We start from the raw sequence: 22304 nt of genomic DNA, 5'->3' as shown, positions 1-22304 counted from the left end.
GCCATTTAGGTAGTTTGTGTTTATGATTATGTGTGCATTGTTGAGCAGGTGAGCAGGTAAAGGAAAACCAGTTACTGATATGGGACTACTCCCTGATGTTCATCGTGTTACACTGCTGCAGTCATCACACTTGGGTTATCTGCCGTCAGGCGGTCCCGCAGTTGGCCCAAGTTCCAAAGTCTTGGTCCGGCGTCTGTTACTGTCGCATCTTCCCTGACGTCAGTGCGACAGGGGTATAAAAGAGGCAGCCGATGCCATTTTCTCCAGTCTTTCTTGCCGCACGATGCCCGAAGCAGCAGCAGTTCGCAAGTGCCGGTCGGCCAACTCCTGAGATTTTCAAATCGAATTTCAGACCGAAGTCTTCAATAAAGCTAAGTACCCCGTTGGGGAACCTTTTCTTGCCTCAGTCCGATGTCAGAAAAAGTTAATAATTGCATTTCTTGTGGGAAGCAAATACCTCATAAGGATTTTCATTCTTATTAGTATCCCTTGCCTAGGCCCAGACCACAACGTCACAGGTTGTCGGTTTTGTGCTAGGTTTAACAAACAAACTATTAAACGTCGGTTTGATTTCGCCTGACATTATTTTGGTAGGAAATTTAATTATACCATGCCGTCGGAGCAACCGATGACCGGGATGCATAAAAGCACAAAGATAAGGACAGGCAGCCGAGACCCAAACCAGACATCGAGGCCTCTGCTAGGCCAGTCGCCGGTTCTCCGGTTTACAGTGAGGCGCCTACGCAGCCCCTGACGACCACTGATTTAGAACTCCAGCCTGCATCCGACACCCAAGCGGAGATTGCAAGGCTTCCAGAGCCTTTATCTTTAGGTCCTTCCGACTCCATGGCTGATGGGGATCCCGGTGCAGTTGAAATGCCGTCAGTTGCTGAAGGTGTCTTCAGACAGACTACTCTTACTATTAAATCCTTTGCAAAACTGAAAACTCCATTAAAAGTAAGGAAGCCTGTATAGCAGTCTCCAGTGCAAGGCCCCATGCCTAAGAAACAGATGCTTAAGATGGCCGAAGACTTAATTACCCTAATCAGGGGTTCCCATCCCCCACCTGACAAAAGGCCTAGACAGGAGGAGGACTACGCTTCCTCTGACCAGGTTTCCATTACCTCAGATTCTTCTGAGGAACAGGAGTACTCTTTTCCTCCTTATGAAGACTCTGATGCTGAAGAGTCTATTCCTTCAGCATCTCCTCCAGAAGACTACTCTTTTCGGGAAACTTTACATACCATGAGGGAGCATTTCCACTGGGGAGGCCAGAATTACTCTGATTCTAAGAAAAGGCTCAGAGTTCCTCTTACTACCCCAGCACAGACCCCTTGCTATTCCACCTGTGTTAGACATTGTGGATGATGTTTATTCAGAATCTAGCCTTAACCCAGATTCATTACATCCTACACCAGCCAAACCAGACAGATACTACAGATTCCCTGACTCACATAAATTCCTATATAAAAGTCCTGTTGCTGACCCAGAAACCATTTCCCAGGGTCCCAAAGGGATTAAGGCCTCTATTGCTAAAAATCCTGTACCTTCTGAAAGGTATTTTAGAGCACTAGACAGATGGGGAAAGAAAGTATGTACCTCAGCTACTCTAGCTATGAGGGCCTTAAATTGCCAGTTTCACATGCTAAAATATCAACAATATTTGGTGTCTCAATTAAAACAAAAAATGAGCACACATACAGAGCAGCCTGATTACAAGGAAATGCAAGATTTGTTGCATGCAGCAGAACAAGTGGGAAAACATACTTTGCAATGTGGATTTGATTCATTGGAAGCTTCTTGCAGAGCAGCTGTAACAGGGTCTGTCATTCGTAGGCATGCTTGGTTAAAAGAACAAACTTTACCTGATCATGTTAAAGCAAAGTTATTGGATGCACCCTTACAGCAGGATGTTTTATTTGGTGTGAAAGCAGAAGAGGTTTTAAAGAAAATGGAGGATAAGGCAAAATCTATGCAGACGGTCAAGGATTTTTTACAGATCCAACCCCCTCGTTTCAGCAGAAATTGGCCAACCAACAACTGGTCCTTACCAACTTCTGACAGACCTCAGAGGGGCAAATACAGACGCCCAAGGGGCAGAGGTCAGCCACAAGGCTCTTACAAGCCAAGACAATGGGGTGCCACAACCCAGAAAGGAGGAGAAGACAGGTCTCAAACTATCAGACAATTACAATGACTTACCCCTCAGACTGCCAAGCAAATCACTCTTGGCAGCTCCCTTAGGAAACTTGCACTTTTTGCAGACAGTTGGCACATCATCACAAAAGACAAATGGGTCCTAAATATTGTAACTCAAGGATACAGGTTCCACTTTCACACTTTACCAAGGATAAAAGGAATGCCAAACCTGCCATCAAATCAACGGGCAGAGGCTCAAAGACAAATTACAGCACTCATGGACATGAGAGCCATTCAACAGGTTCCTACACAGGAGCAAGGACAAGGATTTTACTCAAGACTCTTTCTGGTTCCCTGAAAGGACAAAGCCTGGAGACCCATTCTGGACCTTTCAATTCTAAACACATATCTGGAAGTGAAAAAAGCAAATGCTGCTGGGTTAAGCACCTTCAGCTTAAAAAGGTACAAATGAAGACAAAATAACTGAAGAGTGCACCATGCGCTGTATATTCAATAATGACCCAAGTAGTCCATAAAATAATCCATAAAATCCAACATTTAATGCTGCTAAAACCAAGAAAAAGACTGCAGTTAGGTAAAGCTTTTTTCGCGTTTATCACAGCTTCTTCAGACAGAAATCAAAAACATGAACATTTAAATACTGACAATGACATCACTACCTGTTCAGCTGTAACAAATCAGAATCAACAAAAAATATTTGAAAATATTTAAAACACATATATTAATTAACTCTCAAAACTAATAATAATAGCATAGTCTAAATATAAAACACAAATGTCATGTGTATTATGTTGTTAATAAATAAAGAACTAATGCCTTAATGGTCTGCTGGCCAAATATGGAAGTACCCAAATTCAAGATGCTCACACTATAGCAACTTCTTCCCATGCTGGGCAAGAAGGCTTGGCTAGTAACGTTGGACCTCAAGGAGGCATATTTGCATGTCCCTATCAGACAAAATTGCAGAAGATACCGCCGATTTATAGCAGGTACAAATTACCAATTCTCTGCACTGGCCTTTGGCTTATCTACTGCTCCCAGGGTCGTCACAAAATGCCTGGCACCAGTAATTGCATACTGCAGACAAAGAGGAATCCAAATATAGCCATACCTGGACAACTGCCTTATTCAAGCAGACAGCAAGGACATTCTTTTAAAACATCTGGCGTTTGTAAAAAACCTGCTAAGTTGCCTAGGGTACACAGTAAACGAAAAGTCAAAACTAGTGCCCTCACAAGACATAATATTCCTGGGTGCCAGCTTAAATACAACGGCCCAGATGGCTTATCTCACGCCAGACAAGCAAGGACAACTGACTCAATACTTCAAAATGATGGCAACAAAGACGCAACTCCCTGCAAGAAAAATTTTGCAGGCCTTGGGATTCATGGCATCTTGCATACTACTAATACCATTTGCAAAACTGCATATGAGGAAATTATAATGGTACCTGAAAAGCATATGGACTCAACACAGCCACAGCTTGGAAACAATAATACCACTAATTCCCTGCCTTCAGCGGGAGTTTCTATGGTGGGCTCAGGCATGTCACATCAACAAGGGTCAGCCTTTCACCTTGCCCACAGCCAGGCAAACAATGACAACAGATGCATCGGATTACGCCTGGGGAGCACACATGGCAGGACAGTGTATTCAGGGCAAATGGTCTGCAGATCAAATGCATCTCCACATCAATCAAAAAGAGATGCTAGCTGTACAAAATGCCCTAACAGCTTTCAAGGACCTCCTACATCCAGCACAACTTCTAATAAAGACACAACACCACAGTGATGTGGTACATAAACAAACAAGGGGGCACACATTCCTACCCCCTATGCAGGCAAGCAATGACCTTGTGGAACACAGCACTGACCTACCAAGTTCAACTACAAGCACAATTCCTGCCAGGAAAGAAAAATACATTGGCAGACAAACTAAGCAGAAATATCATGGATCCTCACGAGTGGAAACTAGACCCACAAGTATTCACAATGATAACTCAAAAATGGGGGAGCCCAGAAATAGATCTGTTTGCCTCCCCCCAAAACTACCAACTGCGAAAGCTTTGCACAAGGACATACCACACTCTAGCTTGGAAAGTGGACGCCCTCTCATTCAGTTGGAAAACACTAACAGTGTATGCCTTTCCTCCACTGCCTCTTCTGGCAAAGGTGCTGCTAAAAGCCAGATTAGAGAGGCCACAAATGATACTCATTGCTCTAGACTGGCCACACCAACACTGGTATCCAATATTAAGGAACATGGCTCAAGGCCCACCATGGATTTTACCTCAAATTCCTCACCTGCTGACTCAGCAAAACAATCAGATTCTACACAGCCAGCTCAAGACTTTAAATCTGGCTGCATGGCAGATTATCTAAACAACCAGTCAACACTTCTCTCTACAGCTGTTATGGATGTCATTCTGGAGGTCAGGAGACCCAGCACCAGGAAAACCTACTCAGACAAATGGAAAAGATTCTGCGCCTGGAACCAGGCTAAAGGCCAAAATCCTCTTGTCCCAAATATTCCTCAGATTCTGCAATATTTAACTAAGATGTTGCACAAAGGCCTTTCCTTTTCATCTATAAAGATCCATGCTTCAGCTATTTCAGCTCATTACAACACGGATCCTCCTATTTTTTCACATCCATTATTAAGACAGTACCTCAGAGGGGCTAAGAACATAAGACCGCCCCGAAGAGCACCAACACCAACTTGGGACCTCAATTTTGTTTTGGAAAAACTTACACTACCGCCCTTCAAGCCAGCTTTTTCAGCTGATTTACAATTTTTATCATGGAAAACTGCCCTGCTGCTAGCAATAACGTCAGCACGAAGAGTCTCAGAGCTACAGGCCCTAATGACAGTGGAGCCTTTCATCATTTTTCATCAAGACAGAGTCTCTTTACGAACTAACCCTTCCTGTATGCCAAAGGTAGTATCCAGTGTGGTTCTAAACCAAACCATTCATTCACCCACCTTTTATCCAAACCCCCAGAATAAAGGGGAAAGGCTCCTACACTATTTGGACATTCACAGGCAATTACATTTCTTCTTGGATAAAACAAAGGTTTTCAGAAAATCTGATCAGCTCTTTGTATCCTATGCTGCAGGATCTCAAGGAAAGCCTATATCAAAACAGACCATTTCAAAATGGATAGGACATTGTATCCGTTTCTGCTACACACACCATGGGAAACCTGTACCTGGTAACATTAGGCCTCATTCCACCAGGGCTACAGCAACATCAGCAGCCTTCCTCAGAGGGGTACCAACCAAGGATATTTTTGAAGCTGCAACTTGGAGTTCAGTGCACACCTTCACCAAGCACTACCACTTACCTCTATACTCAAAAACAAGAGCTGGCTTTGCCACTGCAGTTTTGTAGGGCCTACTAGCTTCTCCAAACCCTGTTTGGTACCAACCGCCCAGCCTTAGCTTTGGGATTCAACCCAAGTGTGATGACTGCAGCAGTGTAACACGATGAACATAGTGCAGTTTTGTACCTACCATAAATGTAGATGTTCGAGTGTTCACACTGTTGCAGTCCAGGTTACCTCCCACCTTCCCTCTTTTACCTGGGTTTTATCTATAGCTCCCTGTTTATACAATCTCTAAGATGTATTTCTACATGGTGTATTTGCTTACAGCTGTAGCTATTGTTTTCTACTTATGTAATTTACTTAGGATTATGTATTGCCTTCCTATTTGGGGGCATCTGACATCTGGGGTAAGAAAAACTGAAGAAAATGGCGTCGACTGCCTCTTTTATACCCCTGTCGCACTGACGTCAGGGAAGAAGTGACAGTAACTGACGCTGGACCAAGACTTTGGAACTTGGGCCGACTGCGGGACCGCCTGAGGGCAGATAACCCAAGTGTGATGACTGCAGCAGTGTGAACACTCGAACATCTACATTTATGGTAGGCACAAAACTGTACTTTCTTTTAGGGTAATGTATTGGTGGAAAGGGCAGTGTTACTTAATACCTCTGTGTCATCTGGTTGTATTTAGGTTGTGAGTCATACAAGGCAGGGGCTTCACATGAAAGGTGCTTAGTGTGTTTTGGTGAAAGCAGCTTTCATACATTACACCCACTGTATGCCCTTGTGTTGTGGGACAAAAATTAGGAAACCAATTACTGTTAATATTTGCACTTCTAAACTGAGTATCTTGACTTGCCCTGTGCTAGAGATACAGAGGTAATGAATGCCTAGGAAAAGTATTTGAGTGGTTTGGTTTTGTTAGTTATAGTGCTGCTGTTGTGTGGAATTGGAGCATGGAGTTCAGGCCTGCATTTTCTAACCACTGTTTGTTCAGTAATTTTAAGCCATTACCCACTTTAATCTGCAGGAACTAATCCTACTTATTTTTTTTTTCTAACCAGGTTTAAAATTTCAAAAATTATTGTGGTGGGTGACCTTTCAGTTGGAAAGACATGTCTAGTCAACAGGTAAGTCAGGCAAGACAGAAACAGTGCTTGATACCTCACTTCCCAACCTACAGCACTGAAATTTTCTTGAGATTAGTTTGTGTTTTCAGATATGAAGATTTATTTAATTAATTAATTAATTAATTAATGTTTATTTATTTATTTTTGCACCCCCAAGGCATTTCTGTGTAGCCTAGTGCCACAATTTAAGGATGAGATTTTGCAGCAGGAGCTTACTGGACTGTGTTTCTTGAGTACTGTTACCTGTCTAAGCTTATGCTTGTTTAGTTCCACTGACTCTTCGCTGTCATTAATGTAGTGCGTCTCTTTCCTTGCCCTGTAATTCCTCCCTGCTATTTAGAGTAGGACTGAGTAATATTTTTTTCTGAAATCTGGTCTTGTATTTTTTCCTGTTCAGCTCAGCCATCATTGCTTTGCCTCTCTAGAAAGTTGGGAAGTAGTCAGCAGCCACTGCTTAATATACTATTGCTTGCTGTGCCCAAAACTAAAGTGTCAAATTTTATTATTGTTTTTTTCTCTCTAAGTAGGGTAGCTGGACTGGGCTACAGTAGTCCTTTTTCATTTTTGGCAGGCAGCGACATGGGCTGCAGCAGAATAGTCCTTTCTTAACCACAGCACAGAGATACAAAACAAAACAGTCAAAGTTTAGAGAAACAAGCAGTAGCATAATCAGATTAGGATTATCATATTACAGCATAAAACAAATCACAGAATCTGCAAGAGCAACACTAATTATGTCTTTAGTTAATAGAATAAACGTATACGAGACATTGCAAGGCTGTGGGGAGTTCTTCAGGCAAAAATGTAACTGCTAGAGTCTAGGGTGGCTGCTTCTCATTCTGATTCCACTTCATAGGCTGGAGGTATGAAACCAGAAAGCATTGCTCAGGTAAGGTGTTGGGGCCAGACACTTCCTCCAAATACAGGGGAGGGCAGGAGTCTCATTGTCCAGCCTTCTGTAAGTCACCTGGCCCATCCATTCTTCTTTTTCCGGTGTATCCTCCACTGCCAGCAGATCCACTCTCTCCAGGCCCTTGATTGTCCATCTTAGGATCACCAGTGTAACTGACTTGGGTATCTCCACCACTTCTTTGAAGAACCTGTTACTTTTTCCCTTCTGTTCAAAATGTTTGTCGTATACTAGATGTTCTGTCAATTCCTGAAACATGCACTTAACCTGATGAACTGTTTTTGGATTTACCACTGGTTCTTTTGGCATTGGTTCAGAGTGCAGGCTTTGTGCATGTATTTCATTGGACTCTTGAGGTGGTACTAGTGGTACTGGTACCCCTTTGTCAGCAGGCATAGGTGTTGCCACATTTGGACTACTGTCTTTTTGCTGCAGTGCTTAACACAATCTTAGCACAGTCATCTTTTTCAGTGACTTGAGTGCACCAGGCTTGATAACCACAGCACTTTTCAGTGTCTTGTACAGACTTCTTTGCTGTTATAGATTTATGTTTCCCAATCTTGCTGTTACCAGTCCTCTGAAGTAGTTTTCCTTTGTGGGTTGATATGTCCCTGCAGAGTCACTTGATAGATGTGCTAACAGGCAGGGGGCTTCCCTGAGCTGATCCTGCAGGCTCAGTAATAATTTATGTTGCTTCCCCTAACGGCACAGGTCTTCCTGATGCTGGCTGCAGTATCTGTTAAAGGTTCCCTCTCTATGATGGCTTCACTGATAGTACTATTTAGCGCTATTGTACTAGTCTATGTTGTCAGTGCTGTCTACAGCCCTTCTGTGGTTTTAACTTCAAAGGTATACCCCATGCTTTCTGTCTTCTAAGGACATGCCATTTCCAAATGCCTCAGCTGAAGGTCTTGATCCAGATTAGGTCTTTTCTTCTCACTATTACCTTTTTGAAAGAAGATTTGTGTCAGGGAATCCATAGGCTTTGCTGTTCCTCTTAGATCAAGTTGAAGAAAACACGAAGCCTCATCCTCATATGAAGATATGCAGATACAAATGTATCTGGCTGCATGACATTCTGTTTTTCTGTCTAGAATGCATTTTGGGGAAATTGCAGGGCACTGGAACAAATTCCCTGGGAGGTCGCCCTGTTGTGGACAAAGGTAAGTACTTAATATCTGTCTGCTGCAGCTTAATGCAATAGCACCTGCAAAGAGGAACACAGATGAGGTTTTCTTGCTCCCTAAGATGCTGCCTTTGCTGTTGGAAAATCCTAACTCTTGTGTCACCATCCTGGCAGCAGTGGTAAGGATTCATACAATTCTGATTGTTGCACCGGGCTGTGACTTACTTTGGCAAGCAGGTGCTCACAGCCACCCACAGAGGACATAAGGGCACTGAACTGTGTTGATCACGTGCTTCACTTTCAGAAGAACTTGTGGAATAGTGCCTTTGAGGGGATTAGAAGTACTAGAAGGGACCACTGAAACTCAAGCTTTAGGTGATGACTACCTATTGGCTGTCATATGATCTACATAGCATCTGACTTGTTTATTTGGTAAGCAAGGTGGCTGACATTGACCTCTCCTCGTTTATGTTGGGTTGTGCCTTCCCACTTTGAGTACTTAAGGATGATCTTTTTAGAGTCCCCTTTAGGAAACTCTGATGTGTTGGTTACAAACTGATGACTAGCTCAGAGATCAAGAAAAAGGGACAGATCCTGTCCACTGACAGATATTCTTCCAACCACTTCAGAGGTCCTTTCAGAAGACAAAGTCTACTCACTGGAGGCACTGGTCGTGCCATTTCTGGCAGGGTCAAAATCAACAGTAGTCTCCACTCCAGCAGCAGAGTTGCTGACAAGTTTGTGCCTGGGGTGGTACTACCAACAGTGAGACAGAGGGTCTTCTTTTATTGAGCCCCTCATCACTTTTGTTTCCCCTTATAGGTTCATAGGTAAGTACTAGGCAAGCTGCCTTTGCAGGCCATTTTAACCCTAGCCAGTTTCCCTTTTTGTGCTTGAATTAACCTATTCCATTGATCGATATTTATATATTACCCCTAGTGAAAATAACTGGGACAATACCATACGTAATTTGAGGTGACCTATGAATGGAGTAAAGTATTTAGGAGCTGCCTCTGTCCATTATTAGTGCAGGAGGCAGTCCTGGGGAAAATTTTCTGTTCTCATCCATATGTGTGAATAGGGATAGGGAGGAACTTTGTTTTACATGGATGGGGAGTCTGCTCCAGAGCAGTAGTATTCTCTGCAGGCTAAACATGTCCCTCCATATCGTTCTGTTCATTTTGCAGAAGATGTTGGATCCATAGGTAAAGTATGATACTTCTGATGCTATGTGATTTGCTGATGTGCAGTAAACCCATCTGTACTGGGTTGGTGGATGCCTTGCATGCCAGACAGAGGTCACCTTTTAGCAGTCTGTAGAGTACTAAGTATAGTGAAAGGGCTTTGATTCGGTCCATGTAGGATATACTGTTCAGACCTTGTATCTTTTTTATAAGGTATCTCTGTGGGCGTTCCAGCTGTTGCATGTATCTGGAGAGATACATGCCAAAGGGGCATTATTCTCAATGATTGGCCTAATGAAGGCTGAGTAAAGGGGGACAGTGACATCCCTAGATCTAGGAACAGTCCCTTTGCTTGTAAGCTGTGCAGTATAGAAAGATTTTCTTACAACATTGGACATATGTTTGTTGAAAGTTAGGTCACTGTCCACATAAGTTTCCAGATCCCGAGCAGCTGGGGTCAACTCTTTGGAGCATATTGTCAGTGGGACAGTTCCCCAGGGTAGATGACTTTAATAAGGATACAAGAATGCATTCTTTGGCACTTAGTTTCAGTCCATGATTTTGGTACCAGTTATTTTTTGGGATAAACTTTGTTACAGGATAGCTAAATAATTTGGTTATTCAATATCTGCTTGTAGCTTGCAGTCATCTGCAAACTTAGCCAGCCAGAGTCCTTTGGTATTGGCTTTCACTTCAGAGAAGTAGATGCCAAACAGGATAGGTCCCAGCACAGAACCCTGGAGACTCAACTGTTCTCTTGGTCAAGGTAACTTCTCCTATTTTGATTTCCTGCATTGCATCCGTGAGCTGGTTGGCAGTCCAGTGGGTGAGATAGGGGTTTATTCCCAGTTTATTTCGCTTTTTTTTATACCTAAGTGGGAGACTGCCTCAATATTTTGAAGAGGTCAAGGTATGCTACATATACTGTTTTATCTTCATTGCTTTAGTGACCCTTTCAGAAAAGTACACCAGGATGAATAAATGTGACCTGCCCTTGATGAATCCAAAATGAGGTAGATTCACATTTCACATCTTGTTGGAGATACTTAGCAGAAGAATCTGTCTTAGTGGTCTCTCATCACCAAGGACATGTGGAATACAGAGATCATTTAAAAAGGGTTATATGTTGTTGTTTTATGTTCCCTACCTTAGTGTCACACTACCTTACCAACTCTGACACTCAGCAAATTGTCCCACTGGAAGACTATTCATTACTTTCCCATAGGTTGTCAGTTACAAGGTTTTTACAGCCAGTTTTTATTGCCCAGAAGAAGTCAGTAAGGCCTATTCTGAACCTCAGTGGGGTAAATTCTCACAACATAAAGTGGAAGTTTTACTTATTTTCCCTTCATTTCTCCTTTACTTCTCATTACTTTACTTTAGTTTACTAAATGGAGGGCTGGATGTGCTGTCTGGAACTTTAAAACGCTTATCTCCATCTGAAGGTAAGGAAATGTTGCAGAACTTTCTTAAGTTATACCAGTTCCAGATATTTCTATTCAGTATTTCTTGGCCCTATAAGTTTTCATAAAAAATCCATGGTGGTCGTTACTTCTCACCTCATGTCCAGTTCTAGCATAGATTTTCCTTATTTGTCGGACTGGTTTCTAGATGTTCATCGTGTTACACTGCTGCAGTCATTACACTTGGGTTATCCTGCCGTCAGGCGGTCCCACAGTCGGCCTAAGTTCCAAAGTCTTTGTCCGGCGTCAGTTGCTGTCGCTTCTTCCCTGACGTCAGTGCGCCAGGGGTATATAAGATGCATCCGACGCCATTTTTTTCGGTCTTTCTTGCCGTGCGGTGCCCGAAGCAGAAGCAATTCGCAAGTGCCGGTTGGCTGACTCCTGAGATTTTTGAAGGTGAATTTCAAATCCGAAGTCTTCAATAAAGCCAAGTACCCCGTTGGGGAAACTTTTTTCTTGCCTCAGTCCGATGTCAGAAAAAGTTAATAATTGTATTTCTTGTGGGAAGCAAATACCTCATAAGGATTTCCACTCTTACTGTATTCCATGCCTAGGCCCTGATCACGACATCACTAGTTGTCGGTTTTGTGCTAGATTTAACAAACGCACTATAAAAAGACGTTTTGATTTTGCTTTGCACTACTTTGGCCGAATGTTCAATTATACGATGCCTTCGGATCAGCCAACGACCTCAATACCGAAAAAATGCAAAGACAAGGATAAAGACAGGCATCCGAGGTCCAAAACCGACGATGAAACCTCTTCTAGGCCAGTCGCCAGTTCTCCGTGAGGCGCTTTCACAGCCCCTGACACCCGCTACCTCAGAGCCACAGCCCCCTTCCGGCTCCCACATGGAGACATCTAGGCCTCTGTAAACTCAAGGTACTGGGCCTACGGAAACTAATCCCTCAGATGGGTCCGGAGCCGCTGAGCAGGCATCGGCTTCTGAGGGTGTTTTCAGACCTTCACAACTTACCATTAAAACAGCCAAGACAAAGGTACCATTAAAGACAAAGAAACAAGTACAGCATTCTCCTGGACAGTCCTCCATGCCTAAGAAACAGATGTTTAAAATGTCTGAAGACCTCATTACTCTAATCAGGGGTTCCCATCCCCCTCCTGAGAAAAGGCCTAGGCAGGATACAGGCTATGACTCCTCTGATCAGGTTTCCATTTCCTCTGATTCCTCTTCCGACCAGCGATACTCTCTGCCCCCTATGAGGACTCTGATGCTGAAGAATCTATCCCTTCAGCCTCTCCTCCTGAGGATTATTCTTTTGGGGAAACTTTACATACCATGAGGGAGCATTTCCATTGGGAAAGCCAGGATTACTCAGAATCCAAGAAAAGGCTCAGGAATTTCCTCTTATTTCCTCAACACAGGCCCCTGGCTATTCCGTCAGTGCTAGATATTGTGGATGATGTGTTCTCTGAATCCAGTTTATGTCCTGACTCTTTGCCCCCTGCTCCAGCCAAGCCAGATAGGATAGAGTCCCTGACTCTCACAAGTTTCTTTACAAAAACCCTTCTGCTGATCCAGAATCTATTTCCCAGGGTCCAAAAGGGGTTAAGGCTTCCATTGCAAAAAATCCAGTACCCTCTGACAGATTCCAGAGCTTTGGATAGATGGGGGAGAAAGTATACACTTCTGCAACTTTAGCAGTAAGAGCTTTAAATTGCCAATTTTACAACCTTAAGTACCAACAATATTTAATGGTTCAGTTAAAACAGAAAATGCTTGCAAGCTCAGAAGCTCCTGATTGTAAAGAAATGCAGGATTTATTGCATGCTGTTGAACAGGTGGGAAAACATACTCTGCAATGTGGTTTTGATTCTTTAGAGGCCTCTTGTAGAGCCGCAGGTATTCGAAGACATGCTTGGTTAAAAAGACAAAGTTTACCTGATCATGTTGAGGCAAAATTATTGGATGCTCCTTTACAGCATGATACTTTGTTTGGTGTTAAGGCAGAAGAGGAGTTAAAGAAAATGGAGGATAAAGCTAAATCTATGCAAACAGTCAAGGATTTCTTACAGGTACAGCCACCTCGGTTTAGCAGAAATTGGCCAACAAAGAATTGGTCCTTTCCAGTGTCAAAGGCCACAGAGAGGCAGATGCAGACGCCCAAGAGACAGATCTCAACCCCAAGGCTCAAACAGACAACGTCAGTGGGGCACCTCAACCCCAAAAGGTGGTGAGGACAAGTCTCAACCTTACAGGAAACAGTCACAATGACTTTCCCCTCCGTACGCCAAGCACGTCCCTTTTGGAAGCCCCCTTGGGGGAAACTAGCAATTTTTTCCTCAAAACTGGCAAACAATCACCTAGGACAAATGGGTCCTGAATATTGTGTCTCAAGGTTACAGATTCCACTTTCATACTTTACCATGGCTAAAAGGAATGCCAGACTTGCCACAAAATCAATGGGCAGAGGCACAAAAACAAATTTCAGCCCTTATGGACATGAGAGCTATTCAAAAAGTACCACAACAGGAACAAGGACAAGGATTTTACTCAAGACTCTTCCTGGTCCCCAGAAAGGACAAGGCCTGGAGGCCCATACTAGACCTTTCAATTCTGAATACTTACCTGGATATTCCGAAATTCAAAATGTTGACATTACAGCAGCTTCTACCCATGCTGGGCAGGAAGGCTTGGCTTGTTACTCTGGACTTCAAAGAGGCATACCTGCATGTCCCTATCAGACAAAATTGCAGAAGATACCTCAGATTCAAAGCTGGTACAATGTACTACCAATTCTGTGCACTGCCCTTTGGCTTATCTACTGGGCCCAGGGTCTTCACAAAGTGCCTAGCACCAGTAATTGCATTTTGCAGACAAAAAAGGAATTCAAATATATCCATACCTGGATGACTATCTCATTCAAGCAGAGACAAAGGACATTCTTCTACAGCATCTGGCGTTTGTAAAAAGGTTGCTAATTTCTCTAGGGTACACAGTAAACGAAAAGAAGTCAAAACTAGTGCCCTCGCAACAGATTATATTCCTGGGTGCCAGCTTAAATACAATGGCCCAGATGGCTTACCTCACGCCAGACAAACAAGTTCAGCTAACTCAGTATTTTCAATTGCTGGTAAGATAGTCCCATCTACCTGCAAGAAAAATTCTGCAGGCCCTGGGATTCATGGCATCCTGCATACTACTAATACCATATGCCAGACTGCATATGAGGAAATTACAATGGTACCTGAAAAGTGTTTGGACTCAACACTCTCACAGTTTAGAAGCAGTAATACCAATGATTCCCTGCCTACAACAGGAGTTTCGATGGTGGGCACAGGCATGTCACCTAAACAAGAGTCAGCCTTTTACCCAACCCACAGCCAGGCAAACTCTAACAACAGATGCTTCGGATTACGCCTGGGGAGCACACATGGCAGGAAAATGCATTCAGGGCAAGTGGACCACAGACCAGATGCATCTTCACATCAATCAAAAAGAGATGTTGGCTGTTCAAAATGCCCTAACAGCTTTCAAGGACCTTCTACATCCAGGACAATTACTGCTAAAGACAGACAACACTACAGTAATGTTTTACATAAACAAGCAAGGGGGCACTCATTCTTATCCCCTATGCAGGCAAGCCATGACCTTGTGGAACACAGTTCTAAAGTATCAAGTCCACCTGCAAGCACAATTCCTGCCAGGAAAGAAAAGTACTCTGGCAGATGATCTAAGCAGAAACATCATGGACCCTCACGAATGGAAATTGAATCCACAAATCTTCAGCATGGTAACGCAAAAGTGGGGATGCCCAGACATAGACCTTTTTGCCTCCTCACTGAATTGCCAACTACAAAAATTTTGCACAAGGACTTATCACAAACAAGCATGGAAAGTGGATGCTCTTCTGTTCAGCTGGAAAAACCTAAAAGTTTATGCCTTCCTGCCACTACCTCTCCTTTCAAAGGTACTCCTAAAAGCCAGACAAGAAAAACTACAGATGATCCCGATTGCTCCAGAATGGCCACGCCAGCACTGGTACCCTATTTTAAGGAACTTGGCTCAAGGCCCATCTTGGATTTTGCCTCAAATTCCACACCTTCTGACTCAACAAAACAATCAGATCCTGCACGGTCAGCTCAAAACCCTAAACCTGGCTGCATGGCAGATACATTAGTCAAACAGGCAACACCTCTCTCTAAAGCTGTTATGGATGTCATTTTGGAGGCCAGGAGGCCTAGCACCAGGAAAGCTTACTCAGAACAATGGAAGAGATTCTGCGCCTGGAACCAGGCTAAAAGCCTTGACCCTCTTGTTCCAAACATTCCTCAGATTTTACAATACTTAACTGAGATGCTGGACAGAGGCCTATCCTCATCAATTACGATCCACGCCTCTGCCATTTCAGCACATTACAACACGGATCCTCCTTTATTCTCTCATCCCTTGCTAAAGCAGTACCTCAGAGGGGCTAAAAACATAAGACCACCCCGGAGAGCACCAACACCAACTTGGGACCTCAATTTTGTTTTGGAAAAACTGACACTACCACCTTTTGAGCCAGCCAATACAGCCGATCTAAAATGTTTATCATGGAAAACAGCTCTGCTCCTGGCAGTGACTTCGGCACAAAGAGTCTCAGAGCTACAGGCATTAATGGCAGTGGAACCTTTTATAATTTTTCATCAGGACAGGGTATCTTTAAGGACAAACCCTACCTTTTATGCCAAAGGTGGTATCTAGTGTGGCTCTTAACCAAACCATCCATTTGCCAACTTTTTATCCAAACCCCCAGAATAAAGGGGAGAAACTTCTGCATTTTTTGGACATACACAGGCAGCTATGCTTCTACTTTTACAAAACAAAGGCTTTCAGGAAAACTGAGCAACTGTTTGTAGTATATGCTGCAGGATCACAGGGCAAGGCTATCTCAAAGCAGACTATATCCAAATGGATAGGACACTGTATTCAGTACTGCTACACACAGCATGGAAAATCAGTCCCAAATAACATTAGGCTACATTCTACCAGGGCAACAGCCACTTCAACAGCCTTTCACAGAGGAGTACCTACCAAGGAAATTTTGGAGGCTGCAACTTGGAGTTCAATGCACACCTTTACCAAGCATTACCACCTGCCTCTTTACTCTAAATCCAGAGCAGGATTTGCCACTGCAGTTCTGCAGGGCCTCATAGCCAATCCTAACTCTTTATAGACCAGCCACCCAACCTCAGCTTTGGGATTCTACCCAAGTGTAATGACTGCAGCAGTGTAACATGATGAACATAGTACAGTTTTGTACCTACCATAAACGTAGATGTTCGAGTGTTCACACTGCTGCAGTCCAGGTTACCCTCCCTCCATCCCCTCTGAACTAGCTGGACTTATCTATACCTTTCTATCCTATACAACCTTTGGGGTGTATTTGCTGGTAACTGAAGGTATTGTTTTTATTGTATATTTTTGATTAGCAATATGTATTGCCTACCTACTTGGGGGCACCTGACATCTGGGGCAAGAAAAACTGAAGAAAATGGCGTCGGATGCATCTTGTATACCCCTGGCGCACTGACGTCAGGGAAGAAGAGACAGCTACCGATGCCGGACCAAGACTTTGGAACTCAGGCCGACTGCGGGACCGTCTGATGGCAGGATAACCCAAGTGTAATGACTGCAGCAGTGTGAACACTCTAACATCTACATTTATTGTAGGTACAAAACTGTACTTTTCTTTTTCTCCTCGTGTCCAGTTCTAGCAAAGATTTTCCTTATTTGTCTGACTGACTGGTTTCGAGTTTCTTTCTCTGAGTGTTACTGGTTCTAGCAAAGGATTTTATTCTTAAGCTGTTTCAAAATCTGAGTATCACTTTAAAAGAAGAGCTATAACAACAAAATCCACTGAAAGGCTTGATGTTCTTCATGTTTCACTGTTGCAGTCATCACATTTATCCCTGCCAGGGTAGCCCTCAGTCAGCCCGAATACCAGAGGCATAGTATTTCTGCGTCAGTTGCTGTCGCTCCAGGACTGACATCAGGTCATCAGTGGCATAAAAACAGGCAGCCAATGCCATTACATCAGTTTTTCGTGCTGAGGAGCCTGAAGCAGTTTGCATGAGTGCCGGGCGGCCGCTACCTGAGTTTTTCATTTCCGAATTGAAGTTGAAGTCTTCTAATGCTAAGTACCCCATTGAGGATCCTTTTTTCTTGCTCTAACCGATGTCAGAAAAAGTTAACAATTGTCTCACCTGTGGAAAGTAAATACCTCACCAAGACTTTCATTCATACTGTGTCACTTGTTTAGGCCCAGACCACGACGTCCCCCGCTGTCGCTTTTGTGCTTTGTTCAATGCCAGAACTATACGTCATCGGGCCCTTATTGTAGCTAGATATTTTTGCTCTCAGTCCTGGACTTCCGATCTTCCGAAAAAACGTAAGGATTAAGACCGGTCCAAAACCGCCGCCAATGCTTCCGTTAAGCTAGTCGTCAGTTCTCCGGTCCTCAGTGGGGAGCTTTCGCAGTCCCTGATGCCTGCTTCTGTGGATTTGCAGGCCGCTACTGAAACCCTTTCGGAGTCCGGTATGCCGCGAGACTCTTCTTTGACTAAGGATCCTGCGGATGTCTCTACCTTGGATGGGTCCGGCGCCGCTGAGCAGGCACCGGCTTCCGAGAAAGTACTTCGGACTACCAAAACTCGACACAGACTGGCAACTTCTTTCGCGTCTACAGTTCTTTCGAAAACTACCGAGTTTCTAAGGCCCAGGGTAGGAACCACACCCATAAAAATGACGAACCAAGCGCAGGCCCCTGCTTCCTTGCCTCAGTCTCAAATGCTTAAAATGGCGGAAGACCTTATAATGCTTATCAGGGGAAGCCAGCCTACCCCTACATACTTTAAGGGAGCATTTCCAATGAGAATGTCAGGACTATCCTCAGTCAAAAAAGAGACTCAGGGAATTCTTAGATCTTCCACAGCACAGACCTCTGGCCATTCCTCCTGTCTCGGATGTTGTGGATGATGTTTTTATGGAATCCAGTCTGACCCCTCACACCCTCCCTCCTGCTCCCAGGAAACCTGACAGGAAACCTGACAGGTACTGTAGAGTCCCTGACTCTCTCAAATTTCTTTTCAAAAATCCTACTGCTGACCCCAAGGTCATCTCTCAAGGACCTAAAGGAATCAAAGCAACTTCAGCTAAGAATCCCACCCCCTCAGATAGGGATTCCTGAGCATTAGACAGATGGGGTAAAAAAATATACACCTTGCTTTCTTGATATTAGAGCATTACATTGTCAGTATCATATGCTGAAATTTCAGCAACATACCATGGAACTCCTCAAACAAAAAATATCTTCTTTTCCTGCTTGTGCAGAAAATAGAGTTACAAGAGTTAATGCAGTCTGCAAGTCAAGTAACTAAGCACACCTTACAATGTGGTTTTGATGCCCTAGACGCATCTTACAGGGCAGCAGTTACTGGTTCTGTACTTAGAAGACATGTTTGGCTTAAGGAACAGACCTTGCCAGACCATGTCAAATCCAAATTATTGGACGCTCCCTTGCATAAAGACAGCTTATTTGGCACCAAGGCAGAAGCGGTCCTAAAAAGATGGAAGAAAAAGCTAAATCTGTGCAGACAGTTAAAGACTTCTTACACGTCCAGCCACCAAGGTTCAGTAGGCATTGCCCTTCCAAGTACTGGTCCTTTCCTGCCCACCCCAGGTCAGCTCATCCCAGACCCAGGGGAAGCGGCCCCCCCAGACAACAGCCCCAGGGAATACAGAGATCTAAGCAATGGAGTTCCTCCTCTTCAAAACCGGGGAGTGCAAAGCTACCCCCTTATGTTAAGAGCGCACAATGACTTTACACTTCAACCCCCTCCCTCTGCCCACTTGCACTTACCCCTAGGAGGAAAACTCTCCTTCCACGTAAGCAACTGGACCGCCATTACCAATGACCACTGGGTCCTCAACATAGTGTCCCAAGGATACAGATTTTATTTTCTCACTCTGCCAACCCCAAAAGGGTTCCCAGATCTTCCCCCGAACCGGTGGGCAGAGGCCAAAAAAAAAGTCCTTTCCCTCCTCTCTGTGAGGGCAGTAGAGCATGTTCCTGCAGAACAGACAGGCCAACATTTCTATTCCAGACTCTTCCTGGTACCCAGGAAAGAGGGCACATGGCGCCCCATCCTCGACCTATCCATTCTAAACACCTTTCTGGTGATACCAAAGTTCAAATGCTCATCCTCCAGCAGCTTCTTCCTATGCTTTCCAAGGATGCTCAGTTAGCCACCCTACACCTAAAAGAGGCCTACCTACACAGCCCAGTCAGGGAATCATGCAGGAAATGCCCGTTTCAGAGCAGGATAACTGCACTTTCAGTTCTCTGCGCTTCCGTTTGGCTTATCCACTGCTCCCAGACTTTTCACAAAATGTCTGGCTCCTGCCATTGATTTTTGCAGGCAAAGAAATATTCAAATTTACCCATACTTAGATGACTGCCCGATTCAAGCAGACAGTCAGGAAAAGCTGCTAAAGCACCTGACCTTTATAAAGGACCTACTGACCTCCCTGGGGTATACTGTCAACGAAAATAAATCAAAACTAGTACCCACACAAAAAAATTGTATTCCTGGGAGCAAGCCTGGACACATTATCCCAGATGGCATTCCTTACACCAGAAAAACAAACCTACCTGATAACCTACTTCTCTCAACAAGCCACCAGGACACAGTTATCCACAAGGAAAATCCTGCAAGCTCTAGGGTTCATGGCTTCTTGCATTCTACTCATTCCATATGCCAGACTGCATATGAGGAAACTACAGTGGTACCTAAAAAGCCTTTGGTGTCTGCACTGTCAAGACCTGGAAACTCTTATACCAATGATACCTTGTCTAAGGAAAGATTTTCTTTGGTGGGCAGCAGCATGCTGCCACAACAAGGTACTTCCCTTCTCACTACCCCACCCCGCCCAGACCCTCACCTCAGACACATCAGACTATGCCTAGGGTGCATACCTGGATGGCAGGAGCATTTAGGGCCAATGGAGCCCAAATCAAATCCATTTGCACAGCAACCAAAAAGAGATGTTCGCTATTCAGCACCCCCTGACAGCTTTCAGACCCCTAATCTCCCAGGGGCCTCTGCTGATCAGAACAGACAACACCATGGTGATGTGGTACATCAACAAGCAGGGAGGGACTCTGTCTTATCCTCCTGTGCAGGCTTGCCATGACCCTTTGGCACATGGCCACAGCCATGCAACTACACCGGCTAGCACAATTCCTGCCAGGCTCTCTAAACTCTCTGGCAGACAGTCTAAGCAGAAACCTCCTAGACCCGCACGAATGGCAGCTAGACCAAAAAACCTTCACCCTTGTAATGCAGAAATCGGGCACCCCGAAGGTAGACCTCTTTGCCTCCCACTCCAATCATCAGCTCAGCAAATTCTGCACCAGGGAACCTCACAGCAAGGCCTGGAAGGTGGATGCTTTATCCTTCCAGTGGGCAAACCTCTCGGTCTGTGCATCTCCCCTCTACCACTCATTTCAAGGGTACTGCTCAAAATAAGGGAGGAAAACCAGAGGACAATCCTGATTGCCCCAGACTGGCCACGCCAGCACTGGTACCCACTGCTGCACAGCCTGTCACCTCTGCCACTATAGCACCTACCTGAGATCCTAACACTCTTGACCCAAAGGAGTGGAGAATTCATGCATCCTCAATTGCAGACCCTCAGTCTGGCATCCTGGCTTATTCCCTTACCTCTCCTCAAGCTGCCAGTCTAAGCAAACAAGTTCTAGATGTTATACATGGGGCCAGATCCCTCAGCACTAGAAAGTCTTATGCTGACAAGTGGAAAAGGTTTTGCATCTGCTTCCAGGCTAAGGGAGCCGGAACAGCACAACCCACCCTACCCCTCATTTAGGATTACCTGGCAGACCTACTACACAAGGATCTATTCTTCTCTTCTATTAAAATTCATGCCTCTGCCATCTCTACTCATTTTAGCACAGAGCCACCTCTCTTCTTGCACCCTCTCATTAAACAGTTCCTAAGAGGGGCTAACAACTTGAGGCCACCCAGAAGAGCTCCTACCCCAGCTTGGGACCTAAACTTTGTGTTGGAAAATCTCACCTTGTCCCCCTTTCCCCCTTTGAACCTGCAGCTTCAGCAGAGTTAAAATTTCTCTCTTGGAAGACAGCCTTGCTTCTGGCCATCACTTTCACTAGAAGAGTATCAGAGCTACAAGCACTTGTGGATGTAGAGCCATTCATCATTTTCCATGCTGACAGGGTCTTCCTCAGGACTAACCATCCCTCATGCCCAAAGTGGTGTCCAGTGTGGCTCTCAACCAATCCATTTATTTGCCCACCCACCTTTTTCCCTAACACAAAAAGGAAGAAAGGATTCTGCATTCTGTAGATGTGCACAGACAGCTCAGATTTACCTAGACAGGACTAAATCTTTTAGAAAAACTGTTCAATTGCTAGTCAGCTTCACTGCAGGAGCAGAGGGCAATGCCATATCCAAACAAACACTTTTCAAATGGCTAGCACATTGCATCCATTTCTGCTACAAACAGCACATAAAACCTCCCCCAAGGGGGTCAGGACACATTCCACCAGAGCAACTTCCACCTCTGCAGCTTTCCTCAGAGGGGTCCCCACCAGAGACATCCTGGAGGCTGCAACATGGACTTCTGTTCATACCTTCACCAAGCATTACCACCTGCCTATCTTCTCCAAATCCAGGGCAGGCTTTGTCACTGCAGTCTTGCAGGGCATCCTAGCCAGCCCCCAGTCTTCTTGACTTCCTCCACCCTTTTCTTCAGCTTAGGGAATCAACCCAAATGTGATGACTGCAACAATGAAACACGAAGAACATAGTACAGTTGTGTACACTTACCATAAATGTAGATGTTCAAGTGTATTCACTGTTGCAGTCCTGGTTTCCCTCCCTTCATCACCCTTGTCTCTCTCTCTCTCTCTCTCTCTCTCTGTCTCTGTGTCTCTCTCTGTCTCTCTGTCTCTGTCTCTGTCTC

At 44.5% G+C, this 22304-nt stretch overlaps 1 protein-coding gene across 1 annotated transcript in view; it reads left to right on the top strand.

Annotated features, from left to right (window-relative positions):
* The window catches only part of RAB34 (RAB34, member RAS oncogene family), a gene marked incomplete in the record, with an annotated part of 431068 nt that overhangs the window by 146688 nt on the left and 262076 nt on the right, over positions 1 to 22304 (top strand). Inside the window, 1 exon segment of the mRNA XM_044055175.1 lies at positions 6551 to 6616. Within this exon segment, the coding sequence (XP_043911110.1) occupies positions 6551 to 6616 (66 nt within the window).

This window comes from Protopterus annectens, chromosome 13.part0, assembly GCF_019279795.1.
Source record: "Protopterus annectens isolate FY-2018-M chromosome 13.part0, PAN1.0, whole genome shotgun sequence".
NCBI lineage: Eukaryota > Metazoa > Chordata > Ceratodontiformes > Protopteridae > Protopterus > Protopterus annectens.
This window is presented reverse-complemented; position numbering and strand designations above follow the sequence as displayed.